At 47.4% G+C, this 13,201-nt stretch overlaps 1 protein-coding gene across 6 annotated transcripts in view; it reads left to right on the top strand.

Annotated features, from left to right (window-relative positions):
- LOC116942192 (E3 ubiquitin-protein ligase NEDD4-like) overlaps nucleotides 1–9,887 on the top strand; it is a 56,490-nt gene extending 46,603 nt beyond the window's left edge. For all 6 annotated transcript variants that reach the window (XM_076066770.1, XM_076066768.1, XM_076066771.1 and 3 more), the window contains 6 exons: nucleotides 516–576; nucleotides 729–788; nucleotides 2,709–2,816; nucleotides 4,576–4,672; nucleotides 5,363–5,435; nucleotides 6,707–9,887. In XM_076066770.1, the coding sequence (XP_075922885.1) occupies nucleotides 516–576; nucleotides 729–788; nucleotides 2,709–2,816; nucleotides 4,576–4,672; nucleotides 5,363–5,435; nucleotides 6,707–6,809 (502 nt within the window). In that variant the 3' untranslated portion in view covers nucleotides 6,810–9,887. The remainder of the gene's footprint in view (nucleotides 1–515; nucleotides 577–728; nucleotides 789–2,708; nucleotides 2,817–4,575; nucleotides 4,673–5,362; nucleotides 5,436–6,706) is intronic.
- Nucleotides 9,888–13,201: the final 3,314 nt, after the last annotated feature.

Here is a 13,201-nt window from a genome sequence, read left to right as displayed (position 1 = left end):
CAGAAATATTCCAGTTCCTTGTTTAATTGTACAAAAGTAAAGGGGGGGTGATGTCTGCTGGTGCGTAATGCTGAGCACTCCGGAGGTGGCTGGGTTAGGTTCGATCTCCTGGGGCAGTCGGTCAAACAACGGTGCAAGGTTCTTAAAATCCCCCTGCCCCTGCCTCCGTCCTGTCAGCAGTGTAAATGGGCACAGCAGAGTTAAGTCAGATCAGCAGGTTGCGTGCAGTGGGAGCAATTGTGGGTACTCTAACATTTTCCAAGAAGTTGGGCCGGTGTGGGAGAGTCGGCCAGAATACCATGGAGAGGGCTCTCAACATTTGCACTCTCGCCCTGTGCCTTCGGCCAGCAGGGGCACGAGCAAACACTCACACAGGGCTGCCAGCCATTCTTCTCTTGACCCAACAGAGGCCAAAATATGCACGGTGGTTGTGCGCAAGCGTGCGAATGTGCAGCTCTGCGCCATGTGTTGTGATTGCGTGTGCGTGTGTGTGCGTGTGTGCAACTGCATTCCAGGTTGGTCATCCAGTGGAGGTTTGTGGAACGAGTTCAGAAGCAAATAAATGCCTTCATGGAGGTTGGTCTCTCACTAATGACTACACCCATGATGTTAAACATTCACAGTCGTCACACAAGGTGTTTTCAATGACATTCAACGGTAGCACGTTTCTGTTGTTATTCGCGAAACGCTGTAAATTGTGAGTATAATTGTGTTGTATCTGTGTCTAGGGCTTCTCCGAGCTCATTCCCATGGACCTCATCAAGATTTTTGACGAAAATGAACTCGAGGTAGGAGTGAGATGTGTGTTTTGGTACACTTCCAAAAACCTGTTTTAGACTCCAACCTAGAACTCGGAGTGCAACAAACAACAACAACAACAACCTGCAGTGTGTGGTGCTGGCACTTGGCAGCATTTGCGACTCTTCAATGTACTCCTCGTGCACGAGAGGTCAGGGCGTGCACATGGCTCAAACGAGCAATGGGGCAGCACTCAAGTCCATTGCCGGCCCTGAGCAAGTGGTGGAAATTCCACATTCCTATGGCAGGGGAGCCATTGTGTAGGATGACTTCTCACAAAATAGTACTCTTTTTTTTATTAATTCAAAAGGCTTAATGTGGTGAGTTAACACGTGATCGGGATTTGAGTCAAACGCTTAACTAAAATAGTGCCACTTCCCCCACCCACACATAATCACGCATCGTCCCGTCCAGTCGTAAACCTTATCACGTGGTCACGACCTGCCGCATGCTTCACACGGCACGTTTGTATAAAGGATGTGAACCACGATGCTCGACACAACCGTGCTTGTGTTCTACCCCTGGGCCACTGTCGCTCACTCATCGTGGCAGCGCTGGCCCATTACGCTCGCACTATATTCTTTAAATGCTTCGTCTTCCTCGGCAATCTGATTTATTTTTCATGAGCAGCAGCTCGTATGAAAGCTCTTAACCTTATTATAATGCATACTAATGCCTTGTAGATACCCACTTAGATATTACATTTGTGTCTAATTGAATGCTATCAAGGTCACCGGGTGAATGAGCGCTACTTGTCTGAGAATGAGTAGTCTGTGGTCGTCGTAAAAAACTAAAAACCACTTCACGTTTATGGGTAGCCAACGGTGCTAATTTAATTCCTAGTGCATCATTCACAGGGTTTGGTCAATCCACTGCTGGATGAAGGCCTCCCCACGCCATTGTTGATATTGGTGGTTGTTTGATGACCACGCATCAACCACGCTGCTCCATGCGGCTTTGTGAACTGGGAGCCCAGGATTGGGTCATATATCACCCGCCACTCATGTTAGCCATAGAACAGGAATCTAACTCGGCTAGCCAGGTTCATTGTGCGGTGTGCTAACTGCTGCACCACCATTACATCCAATTAACAAAATACAATTGCCGTCATTTAAGCACAATATATAGGATTGTATCTGTTGTGCTTAGGGAATGAGATGGACTGCAGCGTCACAGAACCGTGAAGGATGGCGATGGTGTGCAGAGTCTTTAATTGAAGCAGTAAATATGCAATAGCTGATGGTGATCATGTGAGTGTGAAATAAGGTTAGTGGAGGAGATGGGACAAATATAATAACCTTGGCTGTGTCTCCGCGGGAGCACTCGTCGGCGTGGCCGATCGCGGATCGAGGGGACGCTTTAGTGCCGAAGTTGGGTTTATTATAGTGGGGTATTGAAAAAGTGGGCAACTTCACGGTGGTGAGATGTGATCTTCCTCGCCTGGTTTGCAGCAGCTTGGGGGTTCCATCCCGACCCTGACGCCTGCTGCTGGATATTTGGAGTTTGCGTGTCCTCCCCGTGGTCGTGTGGGGTTTTTTTCTCCGGGTCCTCCAATTTTTCCCTCCACATTTAGGGAAATGCGTTTAGACTGTTTAGATTATTTTGCTGCTATATATGTCCAAATGATAGGCCACTTTGTTGGGCTGTCATTTGTGGATGTCACTTTTGAACAATAAGTTAATACGTCAGGATGGGTGGGATGGTTTAGTGTTTGTATGTTTGGGTGATTTGTTTAGCTTTCTTGTACCTTGGACTCCTATCACGTGTTGTTGTATTGTGTCTTGTAAAGTTCTTACCCCGTGCCCCAACTGGACATCTGTGAAAAAGAGCTTCATAGCTCATCGGATTCCTCCAGTATAAATACATATTCTGATTCTAATTCCGTCTAACCCTGCTCCGTGTCGCGCCAGCTGCTCATGTGCGGGCTGGGCGACGTGGACGTCAACGACTGGAGGCAGCATACCATCTACAAGAACAGCTACTGTGCCAACCACCCCGTCATCCAGTGGTTCTGGAAGGTGAGTCCCAGACGAGTAGAAATGCAATTGTTGTTGTTGCTGCGGTAGATCACTACCCCAATGCGAGCGATGCGGCGCTAACATACTCTAATTCGCCCCATCAATAATGTTCGCGAGCGCCTAATATAGATGCACTAGAAGGGACATGGTGTTGTTTTTGTACTTAGAACAGGAATGCGACACAGCTGAAGAACAGATATTTTGATATACCGTTGGGCGACGTGTCAATACGAGTCTATGTTTAGAGACCGGTCCCCAAGCAGTCGTCGCCACGTTTGTGAGTCGCCCTCTTCAGGCCTTCTATGTTGTTGGTTGAGGCTGCGTGTAGTGCAGGCTTCCATTCACAATTCTGGCCTAATGAGGCAGTGCTGCTCAGTAGGTGAGACCCCTGTTTACTGATATCTCACCAAGCTTGCCTGTAAACTGTGTAACAAAAAATTACGCCAAATTTACAAAAACGTGTTGCCTCAAAACCCCTGCATCACCTCGGATGATCCAAGTTGAACGTTGTGCACTTGTTTTCATCATAAAGGTACTGTTCCTGCATGAATAGTGCAGGAGAAGCACCTTTGAAAATTTCCGCCGTACTTACGCAAGACATATAATCTGAGATGCATATATCACTAAGGCGGGGAAAGAAATCCAGTCGAAAGAAGATGACTTTTACATTTGGGAGATGGGGAGCTTGTATAACATTGTGCAGACCCCGGCACCCGCGTAAACGGCAGCCCCGGTCCGTGCGGGCGCAGTGCCCCCTACTGGGGCTGCCGCGCACAGCACCGTGGCCCCGGGTTTCGCTGGTGGCCGCTGCGCAAAGATTCGGGTAGATTTTCTTTATTTCAGAAGGAATGGGCCCAATGAGCCATGATCCTCTACAGTAGTTCATGGGCGTCCCACGACCGTGTGCGGATATTACACGGTACAGATCTTGGTGACGTTATAGGAACAGGGAACCTTGACACAAAGGTAAAATATATATACAAAGCATGGCTACGTTATTCTACGAACAAAAACAAAGGAAGGAAAAAAAGTGTTGTTTAACAAAGCAGAACACAACCAGTCACGGGAACTCTAAATACGATCCATACGGGCGTGGGCGTACGCTTCTCTGCCGATTATTTAAACTATAAAGTAGGGCAGAGTGCCAGATCCTGACGAGATTCCATCTGGGTAATGAACACATGGTTATGCCCTACTCGATAAAAATCTTGCCATGAACGTGCGTTCATTGTGCCTGTAGGCAGGAGAAACCATACTACTACGTTTCTGCGATTGTTCCAATAGGTTGGTCACTTCAGGAGACACTGCTTTGGGACTGCACAGCAACAGAGTTGTGGCTGGGGCACATTGCCAAGTGCCAACGCATAGATGTTGAGAGGTCAGCTGTTTGAGCTGGAGGCACAAACAGGACGTGAGATCATTGTCGATGAAAATTAGAACATTTGAGCAAACACGGCGCCTGTGGTGCCCCTACCACCCACAGCAGCATGGCAAGCATATGTCCTCCAAATAGGAAAGTAATATTTTCCTCCATACAGGAAAGGAAAGTAATGTTTGCAATCTACAAAACTTCAAACTCACGTTGGACAGATTGGCACACGTCATCGGTCTAAAGCTAGAAGCGCTGTTTATATTTCAACTTGCATTGTTCGAAATATGCACAGCGAGTGGGAGAAGCACACGAGTGCGTGCCTTCTGCGTTGGTCATGCGGACTGTGCGTGTGTGCATGTGTGTGTGTGCGTGTGTGCGTGCGAGCAGGCTGTGCTGCTCATGGATGGGGAGAAGCGAATCCGCCTGTTGCAGTTTGTGACGGGGACGTCTCGAGTGCCCATGAACGGCTTTGCGGAGCTCTACGGTGAGACGCGCGAGCAGGCGGGCGCGGGTGTTTGCGGGGGCGGGCGCGGGTGTTGCGGGGGGGGGCGCCCCTTTTGGGGGGTGGGTGGTTGGTGTGCCCGTCGTCTGGCCCGCATTGCCACCACTCCCGACAACCAGTCCAGCCACTTTGCCCCCCTTTGGAACTCCCCGCGTAGTTTCCGGTCCAGTTTAAAGTGGGCTCCCTAAACGAACCCTATTTGCTTTCAGCAGTTAGTACGAGCCTTTAAGTTCAGGTGATGACTGTTTCTTGGCTTTGATAAGAAGGTTATGGAATTGGCCTTCAAGAAAACATGGGTGACCTTTATCAGGATGTTTTTTTCATGGGTCCCGGCTCCTGCATTGTGTTGTCAGAGTATCCGGATAAAGTGTACATTTACTTGGTTGGGGGATGGGGAAAGGCCGACAATTCTGTATAAAAAGATCAACAACCTGCTTGCTACACTTCCCCATATACTTTGACACCACATAGCCTGGCAGGAATGATAATGTCTGGATGAACCACCAACCCTGTTGGCAAAGTGCTCTGATTGTGCTTTGTTCACCATCACACTCGACCAATAAAATTCCAAATAAATACACAAACGCGCGTAACTAACGTGAATATGCTCTGTCGACTTCCGATTACATTCCGACGCGGTGCACTCACGCTTTTTCCTGCGTTTTCGTTTAGGCTCCAACGGACCTCAGCTGTTCACCATTGAAATGTGGTCGACTTCAGAAAAGCTACCCCGAGCACACACATGGTAAGTCTTTGCCAAAGCCAGGACTTGATTTCCTCACCTTTACATGGACATTGACACTCTCATTATCCATCCTCCTCTCATCTGAAGGTGCCCAAGGGATCTGTCAATGTTCCCATCTCTTCGTTGATCCCTGATGATTCGTGGGTAATCCGATCACCGTATAAGTCCCCTACCAGTTGCTGGAACGTGGCCGGGACGACACGCTCTGCACCTTGGCAGAGCTGCCGCACACTACTCAGTGTTTGTATACGCTATCAAATCGTACTTAATCATGGGGGTGGAGGGGCAAAACACAAGAGTGATGCCTCCATTGGTTTGAAAAGTCGTCAAATCATGAGCGGTTGACATTTTACACTTATTTTTTTCACTTATTATCTTCAGTTTAAAAGACGCTCGTTTGCATGACGTCAGGGTGGAGACATTCGCACCGTGTGGGATATACGATCGTTGAGCACTAGTCCTGCGTTCGGAAGACCCCAATTCACTTTGGCGGCCCTTGCCTCAATCTCCCTTGCATTTGTCCACAAAACAGAAGTAATCTAGAGCATTTAATAAACACGAGAAGCAAAGCTTCGCAGTGTGACACCTCTTAAGAACAGCATCACCATCTATCTCATTGCCTGCCTGCCAGCCAGAGAGATCAAGATGTCAGCTGATTGAGTACCTGGGTCTGTGTTACGAATGCCATTTATCATTAGAATGGATTAATTTACTTTAGTGATTTGCAAAGAAAAGCCTTTGCTTCTGAATGCACAAGAGGAGCAGTGGAGGGTGACCCACGATGCAGGCAGCACCAGACCACAGATGCTTTAGATAATTCAAGGGTAATGCTTAACATCCGTTTAACACGTAGGCTTTCGCGACCAAGATTATTCACACTAAACCTTACTTATTGGCTGTGTCGGGTGGTGGTGGGTTAACGGCTTAACATCCACCAGTCCACGCATCAGTGGCTATGATCTACACATTATCACGGATAAGAGGAGTTTCACTGTGCATTGTTAATTATTTCATATATATCAACTAACCTTGCAGTTTTTTCACAATTCCCATGCTCGTAAATACAAGCATCGAAGCTATGTTGTCACATGTCAAGTGAGGCAAAGAAACAGTGATTGCGTACAGTTAGCGGAGCAATGTCATCCGTTGAGCAAAAGTATCGCGTCACGCGAAAATACTTTCTGGCTGTTGTGCGCGTGTTGAGGGTGCTCGCACGTCACCTCTGCTGACTGGGTCCTTGCCGTGCGTCTGTCTGGTGACTTGTCCCCCAGTTTTAACCGCTTGGACTTGCCACCGTACGAGTCCTTCGATGACCTTCGGGAGAAGCTGAACATCGCCATCGAGAATGCGCAGGGCTTCGAGGGCGTCGACTAAACTGGTGCCTTCACATCGAGACTGCCAACCCCCCCCACCACCACCCTTGCAAGGCACCCACCGATAGTCCAGCTCAAAACATTGCAAGATCGTCGGACTCGTCAAGCAACGCTCGCTATCCCAGAGCTGCCACACAACCTTCGCGGGGTGAAGACCACTAGACTATTAGACGTGTACATTGCTTGAAGGAGAAGCCACTTGGAATGTTTTCCGCACTGTCACAGACGTGCCAACATGTCCATCTAGCCCCCAGGAGCTAATCGTGTACAGAAAGGAAGTGGCTAGAGGAATAGCCCGGTCCTATTGCTAGAGGAATAGCCCAGTCCTATTGCTAGAGCAATAGCCCGGTCCTAATGCTAGAGCAATAGCCCAGTTCTATTGCTGGAGCAATAGGCCAGTCCTAATGCTAGAGCAATAGCCCAGTCCTAATGCTAGAGCAATAGCCCAGTCCTATTGCTAGAGCAATAGCCCAGTCCTATTGCTAGAGGAATAGCCCAGTCCTATTGCTAGAGGAATAGCCCAGTCCTATTGCTAGAGCAATAAGCCAGTCCTATTGCTAGAGCAATAGCCCAGTCCTAATGCTAGAGCAATAGGACTGGCCTATTGCTCTAGCAATAGGCCAGTCCTATTGCTGGAGTAATAGCCCAGTCATATTGCTGGAGCAATAGCCTGGTGCTATTGCTAGAGCAATAGTCCGGTCCTATTGCTGGAGCAATAGGCTGATCCTATTACTAGAGCAATAGCCCGGTCCTATTGCTGGAGCAATAGCCCAGTCCTATTGCTAGAGGAATAGCCCAGTCCTTTTGCTAGAGCAATAGGCCAGTCCTATTGCTAGAGCAATAGGCCAGTCCTATGGCTAGAGCAATAGCCCAGTCCTAATGCTAGAGCAATAGGCCAGTCCTATTGCTGGAGTAATAGCCCAGTCATATTGCTGGAGCAATAGCCCGGTGCTATTGCTAGAGCAATAGCCCGGTCCTATTGCTGGAGCAATAGGCCGGTCCTAATGCTAGAGCAATAGCCCAGTCCTATTGCTAGAGGAATAGCCCGGTCCTATTGCTGGAGCAATAGCCCGGTCCTATTGCTAGAGGAATAGCCCGGTCCGATTACTAGAGCAATAGCCCGGTCCTATTGCTAGAGCAATAGCCCGGTCCTATTGCTAGAGCAATAGCCCGGTCCTATTGCTAGAGCAATAGCCCGGTCCTATTGCTAGAGTAGGAATCCAGTCCAGAGCAATAGCTCAGTCCTATTGCATTCCACCCTGAGGACTGCTAGAGCAATTGGACTGGGCAATCGGACTATGACCGAGCAATAGGGCAGTCCTCGGTGGAAAGTCACCGATTCTTCCCCTTGCCTCTGCACTGTGTGTGCGTGCGCGCGTATGTGTTTATTATCGTGAGATGTTGCATCTTTGTTGACAAATAAAGGCATAAATATAATAAAGTTGCCCCTTAATGGATTCCGTTTGCTTTGTCGTGACAATTCATTTCTGTCACGACCTTCTTGCGTACGTATTTGAGATGAAATGGTGACATTGACGAGGTGTAGTCTAGCTTTGAAGTGGTGGTTTAAGTGCGGCGTGTACAATTTTTTTGTAACCAAAGTATTCCTTTCACAAAGGGTTTCAGAACTGAAACGGTGAGGTGTAATTTTCATCGGGCGAATGAAATTATCTTTTTATAATGTAAATGAAATGTGAATACTGTTTTGCTAGTTGTTTCAGACTGAAATTTGTTGTAATCTGGTCTTTGTTCACTGTTTATATATTCTGGATTGCAAGTACGTGAATATAGAATTGGGAGCAGTTTGTATGGCATACCTTAACAATTCACTCCTGTGAGCTTTAAACGGGGTTTTGCCAGGGGTGTCTGTAAAAATTACTACACTATAGGCAAAAAATGTAATCACCCAAAAGTCTTATTAAAGTTCTGTTTACAATAACAGGCTTTTCACATCTTTCCCATGTCTTACTTCAGTATTTGAAGAACACTGCTGGGAAGTTTGAGTTGTTTAAAAGCATGTAAGGAAAAAAAAATATTCGTCAATCCGAACGCTTGTACGTGAACGTAGGGCTCCGTCTTCATATGCACAGACGGGAGGGCCTGCTGCATCGGTGTGATGGCCTGTGTGGCCGATGCTGTCACCACTGCCCGCCCGCTGCTGCCTTCGTTCGGCCTGCCTACACGGCCCCGCTCTGTCTTGTACGTGTGAACAAAGCCTCTCCCTCCGCATGGCGCAGGAACGGCTGCCCTCTCAATGAGCAGGCTAAGTTAAACCGCATGTTTGTCAGCGGTTTGCCAAACCGCTGTCTCCTGCTCTGCCAAAATAAGAGGCTTCCGTTGGTAACAGTCTGATATTGCGCGTAAAGTAAGCGATTCTCAAATTGTAGACCTCTCGCCCTAAATACCCACGTTTTTCATTTTTGCCAGTCAACACCAAAGTGTTACCATGCTCAACCAACCGTTGGGGCGACACGCCCCTTCCATTGACGGCCCTGAGGCAGTGCTGGAAATTCCACATTTCCTCGCCGTGAGCTCTTGACGCTAAACCTTTCGCACGTTGAGCAATGTGTGTTGCCCGTGCGCTCTGACTGGTAGATGTGGAACTGTGGTCCATTGAACGGATTCTGAGAAGCGGAGCCTGCGTCTGGTGCCCTGTGTTTGCTTTAAGCTGCACTGGGGAACTCCAGGCCAGGCCAAAGCATTCCATGTCGCGCAGGCCGGCACCGTGCCGACTGCTCCGTGGTGGTCAGGCAGTGAGTGAGCCTTCGTGTTCTACGCCAATGACTGACTGTGTTAATTAGCAGTATTGTAACGGTTCAGGGGTCTTGTTTTATTATTCACGAGGTATATGAAATGATTTTGTTAATAATTCAAACTACTTAACCTTAAAAGTGTTTCTTTGTTTATTTAAATGACTCACCTATGTGAATCTGCCTTAATTATCAAACCTGTTATCGACAAAAGCTGTAATGGATTACAAATTTACATATCGCTACCCGTTGTGGGGGTTGTATGCTGTGCTTGATGACGACTAAGTGCATGCACTTTCTTACTAATAAAACATACACTGCTTCTGAAAGCCATCGTGGGTCCTTTCTTGACATGCATGACGACACGTTTGGATGTGCTTAATACATTCTAGTTTATTATTATTAGGGAGGTTGGGGTATTTAACCCAGGAAAGTCTCCCTTAGTCTCGCGCCTCCTGGATTCTGGCGGTGGCACACTGTGGCCGACTCTTGCCAATGACGTCGTGGGATCTTTGACGTTCGTTGTGACGCAAACGGTGCCGTATCGTGTACAGTTAATGCACACCACAGTATTGACCAGGGCGGCCGCTGGATGAGAGCCGTGAACCCCCGATAACAAGCGGAAAACGTGCTACCGCTGGGCTCCGTTAGCGTCAAACTTAAGAAATTGTCTTCTTTGGTTCTTTCGGTAAAGTCACGTAGAATGAGAATAAAATAATAAATTGATAAAATAAAATAACACAATAATATTCTCACGACGTTTCGGCCACAACACAAGCGGCCTTCATCAGGTGAAGGGAGCGAGACTGTCTGGTAGGACAGCGCTGGAGTGAGAGAGCCACGTTCAGATCACGGCTTTTAAGCTGTGTGAGAGGAACAAAGAGCCTTGACGAAGGAATTCGCATAAAATTTAGCATTGAAAAGGCTGAATGATTAGCTTGTGACTGGTCACAGAAATAGCTATGTTAAAAGTTAAAGCATACACATCCGCAGAGGCACCCATTGTGCCTCTGCGGATGTGTATGCTTTAACTTTTAACATAGCTATTTCTGTGACCAGTCACAAGCTAATCATTCAGCCTTTTCAATGCTAAATTTTATGCGAATTCCTTCGTCAAGGCTCTTTGTTCCTCTCACACAGCTTAAAAGCCGTGATCTGAACGTGGCTCTCTCACTCCAGCGCTGTCCTACCAGACAGTCTCGCTCCCTTCACCTGATGAAGGCCGCTTGTGTTGTGGCCGAAACGTCGTGAGAATATTATTGTGTTATTTTATTTTATCAATTTATTATTTTATTCTCATTCTACGTGACTTTACCGAAAGAACCAAAGAAGATGAATCATTGCAGTCACGAAAGCTTTAAATCGAAATTTAAGAAATTGTATTTTATTGAGTTACACATGTTGATAGATCGAAATACCAATAAGCAAAATCAGCAGAGGTGCAGGTTGGCATCTTTAAATCTAAAGTTCTCATTTAAATTCGTGGATTCCTTGTGATACCTGTACGTAAAATGTAAACATGTTGAAGATAACCAAGGCGTTGGGTTGAATATAAAGTCCAGGTGTCGTGCACAATGCTCGCTCTGAGGGTTGCCACCTTTGTCCACAGAGCAAACTTCGACGTGTCTCGGTCCTATGGCGGAGCCAGGATTTTCAGGTCGGGGGAGCAATTTTTCCAGCAATTAAAAATTATAGGAGTTGTAAGTAAGGACTTGTCCCTTGATTTTTATTCGACGCGTGTGCGGCGATGGCGCAGCCATCGACCGAGGGTCGAATTCGAACCGCGTTGTGTGATCGGCATCGCGCCCGCTGGAGGTGAATGCCTTCAGGGAAGTCTTGTACTGTATACGCAACTGCGCACAATTCTGAGTCACTTATAACTGCTTTGCCGTTACTTATAGCCAATCATGGACTCAGACTATTATCCTATCATCTCATAGAGTCCCTGGCACGTAATAATATGCTACACAGTGGCAGTTGGGGTCGTAAAATACCGATTTATTACCAATAAACCCCAATGATCCGATCGAAATTAGAGATTTCGATCGGGTCATTGGGGGGACACGTGCCCCCCCCCCCCACGCACTGGCTCCGCCAGTATCTCGGTCAGCCTAGGACTGCTCGAGCCGTGCAGGAAGCCGCAAGGTCAACACGTTCATCACAACACCACGTGGTCTCAGTCCAAATACATTGCTGCTACATACACGCAGGTGCTCATTCCCAGACTGGCCGGCTCGAACATCGACAGGGGGGGCCACACTGCTCGCTTCAGAACTTCTGATCTGACCCAAACTCGCATGAATACGCACGGCTGCGTGATAAGTGCACATTGTGTGTATGACCGCACGACGTTTACCGCGTATTTAAGCCCACGCACGGCAACAAAAATGTTACTTCTGCGGTGGATATATAATGGATTCCAAATTGATTCCTACAGCATCTATATACGTGGAGCCATTGCCAATAAAACAAGCGGCGGCGTTTGGGCGGATCCAGGCAGATGGGACTGAAAACTGAACAAAAGTGAAAAGGGCTCGGGTGTGATTGGCCAGTGTGGCCCAGCCTGAACTCTGCACATGCCAATGGATGATAGCATTGCAGCGCTTTTGTGTGTGATGTCTTGGTGTTATACAATGGCACGTATTTTATTTTCTTGCGTATGCTTGCAGCAATATGTTGAGGTGCTAAATGCCGTTGTCGAGTACCTGCCAGCTTGCCACGGCGATAGGGCTTCAGCAGTAGAGAGTTCGCGTATTTTTTGCCATTCCTCTGCTGTAGAAGTAGCGCAGACTAAAGTGGCCTACTCTATATGGTCCGCAGTTTGGGACGCATGACCACAGTCGCACTCCTGCGGCTTGTGTCTTTAGTGTTCCATTCACGAAGGAGACGTGGGCATCGAGCTGTTGATGTTCTGATGCGCTTGATGGTTCGACCGCCGGCGTCTTCAAGGGGTCTCGAGTGAGCTTATTCTGGGCGGCCGCGGTGTGGCACTGTTTGCCAGTGTTCTTCCAGTGCCACCTATTGGCGACCTGGAATTATTCAATAAAATGAAAATATTTGACTGTAATTACCCCTTCTGTGTATGAAACACCAGTTCCGGAGCACCCCTTTTGGGCGTTACGTGCGGAACGTTTGCCTTTGAATTAAATTTGAAAGACTTGGTTTGAAAACCCCTCGTGAATGTACGCAAGTGGGTGGCAGGTCTCAATATGCCTCCGAGTGCAGTGTAAGATGGGTATATCGTATACGCTCTCGATGTGTTCTACTCCTTTATACAGGGACTCCTCTGAATGAAAAATAAGAATAGGGGTTATCCTTCCTGTTTGCCTTTTGGCATTTTCTGGTTTGACACTTGTGAGACTGGGCCATAAAGAAGAATGTATCTGGTGTAGGCCAATAATTTAAAAAGACAATGCATATATTACACTGTGTAACAAAAACAAAATATGTTCCTGGGTAGTAAGTGTTATTTTCTAATTGCGTATGCCTCAAAAGTACAGAAAATGGCTATTATTCCCCACAAACGTTGCCTTTGTGACCAGGACAGTGATATTTGAAATTTACCTATTTTCAATGAAAAAACGTGGTGTGCATTTGTGTCTTTCCTGCACGTAAAGTCCTGGTCACAAAAGCAAAGTTTGTA

This window comes from Petromyzon marinus, chromosome 13 (assembly GCF_048934315.1).
Source record: "Petromyzon marinus isolate PM22_M1 ecotype Great Lakes invasive population chromosome 13, UKy_Petmar_22M1.pri1.0, whole genome shotgun sequence".
Classification (NCBI taxonomy): domain Eukaryota; kingdom Metazoa; phylum Chordata; class Hyperoartia; order Petromyzontiformes; family Petromyzontidae; genus Petromyzon; species Petromyzon marinus.
Note: the sequence above shows the minus strand (reverse complement) of the source record. Positions and strands in the feature narration are given on the sequence as shown.